This window comes from Nannospalax galili, unplaced genomic scaffold (genome assembly GCF_000622305.1).
Source record: "Nannospalax galili isolate Female #2095 unplaced genomic scaffold, S.galili_v1.0 scaffold3296, whole genome shotgun sequence".
Taxonomy (NCBI): Eukaryota; Metazoa; Chordata; class Mammalia; order Rodentia; family Spalacidae; genus Nannospalax; species Nannospalax galili.
The window spans coordinates 237,175-239,820 of record NW_008337641.1 but is presented as its reverse complement, the minus strand read 5'-3'; the positions used below and the strand labels follow the sequence as shown (position 1 = coordinate 239,820).

Below are 2,646 nucleotides of genomic sequence, written 5' to 3'. Positions count from 1 at the left end.
AACGGTCTTTCTTGGCTGGCACTATGCCTTCCAGGGCATTCGAGCTCTCTATAATGACGCGCACACCAGGCACTCAAACTGCTTCTGGAAAGCACCCCTCAGGAGCCATAGCGGCAACATAAAGGGAGTAGCGGAGTGGGAGCGGCTGGGATCTGGGCTCTAGTCCGCGCTCTCGGTGCTGTCCCGCCGGAGCCTGGGTTCGGGCCGAGGAAGCCGAGAAGCTCCTGTTGCGCCAGGCCGCCACAATCCGGGTTCCGCTCCGCCTCCCCGTTCTCCATTGCCCCGCCCCTGCTCCGCCCACCTCGCTCTCCCGCCTCTATCCAGCTGCCACTTCCCGCTAAACCGGCTCTTCTCGCGGACTCTCAGTGCCCCGAGCTCCGATCCGCCCTATTCCGCTGTCGCTCCAGTTCTGCTCTCCCCTGCGCAGCTTTCTCGCTGCCACGCCCCGCCCTCTCTCCGGCAGCCGCGCCCCGCCCCGCTTGCCCGGCCACGCCCCCACGGGTTAGACCCCCCCCACCTCTACCTCTGCGCCCCTCCCTTTAGCTCCTCCCCGCCGGCCTGTTAGGCCCCGCCCCCACGTCCAGCTCCTGCCCCCACTTCCGGCCCCGCCCCCTCCTGGTACCCAGCGGGGGTGCAGCGTCCCGGTAGGCGCGATGGGGACCGCTTCGTCTCTGGTGAACCCCGCGGGGGAGGTGATCGAGGACACGTACGGAGCCGGGGGCGGCGAGGCCTGCGAGATCCCGGTGGAGGTGAAGCCCAAGGCCCGACTGCTGCGCAACTCGTTCCGCAGAGGCGCGGGCGCGGCGGGGGTCGGACCCGGGTCGCTGCCCCGCGCGGCAGGCGGCGGCGGGCTGCTGGGCGCCAGCTTCAAGTCCACCGGCTCGTCGGTGCCGGAGCTGGAGTACGCTGCGGCCGAGTTCGAGCGGCTCAAGAAGGAGTACGAGATCTTCCGAGTCAGCAAAAACCAAGAGTTGTTGTCCATGGGACGCCGGGAGGCCAAGCTGGACACCGAGAACAAGCGGCTGCGGGCGGAGCTGCAGGTAACGCCGAGCCCGGCGCCGCGGAGTGGGAGACGCTGGGGAAACTGAGGCCCGGGCGGCTTGCCTGCGCTGCGCCGCCTCTTGGTCGCGCCGTCAGGCTGCGCTGGGGACGCTGACCCCGCCCCTTGTCCACCCTGTCCTCTCTACACACCAAGGAGTTTCCAAAGTTGCACAGAAACTGCTCTTGGTTGCGAGGGGCCATTCTGAGTCTAAACTGCTTCTTCTCGGCTCCTCTTCTCGGCTTCTGGGTCATTCGTTCAGACACTTTGAAGCAGTCAGCCCTAGAGCGACCTGAAGCCTTAGATGCCACACAACTGGCGACATCTGTCGAAATTCCACAAACTCCTTCCAGGAGTGTTGCCCCTCCCCCAAGTGAGCATATCTCCAAGATGGAACTCCAGGCTCAGTTTCTTTGTGACGTTTCACAGCTGTTGGGTTTTAATAATATGACAGAAAATTTTCCGGAAGCCTCTTGATTTTCACCACTTTTAACTGCTGCTAGTCGAAACCTTCCCTGGATGTACTCAACCTCCTGTAGTCCATTTGGTTAATGGGCTTAACGATTATTGTACGGCCTGGTTGTAGCAGATCAAGTTCAATTCATTCAGATAGTACATAAAGCAGAATTTCTGAGAGCAAAATTCTAGGACTTTATGCCCTGGGTTTGGGGTCTCTCTGATGGTTACTGTCATTTGTTTACTCCCTTCTTTACCCTGGGAGGGACTTCCTGCAGCCCAAGAGTTACTGGGCTCATCGCAGTAGGAATTAAAAAACACTACAGATTCCTCTGTGTAAAAGAAATCTTGCAGGCAAGGCATCATTCCCATCAAATTTTATAAAGCTCTTCATTACTTGTGCTATTAGCATATTACCGGGGAAGGTGTACTTACCAGCAACCGCCTGCTGCCATCATTTTCCTACTGGAAAGCCTTAATGCACTTGCCCATGTAAAGTGAACTTGTGTGTTTCTGATATCATGTGTGTGCACCAGTGTCCAGCAGACACTGCCCATTGGAAACAACTGTGAGATGGCCAGGTAGGAAAGGGCAAGGCAGAAGGGGCCCGGTCTCAGATTCAGTCAGCAATCCTAATTCCTGTGTAACCCATGTGGTTCCTTTTCACATGTATAGGCTTGAGGAAACTCTTCCACATTTATTTAATTCATTCCTGTAGACATTTACTGGAGACATACAGTGGACCTGGCACTGAGCAGCTCAGGGGATAGTAAATGACTAAGAGTGGCAAGGAGCACTTGCCATTTTGTCATCAGTTATCCTTCAAGTGAAGCCTTACAAATTGATTTTCTTATGTTAGAGAGAGAAGAATGGAGGTGTGGGAAAGCTTTAAAGCTGCTACAGTATGTCAAAGAAAAAGTATGAATTTCCACTGAAAGCTTAGTGTTGAAGAATGCGCTTGCTATGATTCAAACATGCTTCCATTTTTTTCTGTTGTGCTTAAGTAAAACAGCACACTAGAGGGCAACTAATGAAATAGTGAAAAGATGATTAAATCCTTAGATATGTAACATTATGTAGGAATGTAAAATGTGGGTAAAATGCTGGTTTTTGTTGAAAGATAACAATGTGAATTATTCTAGGCACTTCAA

General features: G+C 54.7%; 1 protein-coding gene across 1 annotated transcript in view; it reads left to right on the top strand.

The window, feature by feature from the left end:
- Positions 1–610: 610 nt before the first annotated feature.
- LOC103733792 (nephrocystin-3-like) overlaps positions 611–2,646 on the top strand; it is a 52,467-nt gene continuing 50,431 nt past the window's right edge. Inside the window, 1 exon segment of the mRNA XM_029563364.1 lies at positions 611–1,082. Within this exon segment, the coding sequence (XP_029419224.1) occupies positions 654–1,082 (429 nt within the window). The 5' untranslated portion in view covers positions 611–653.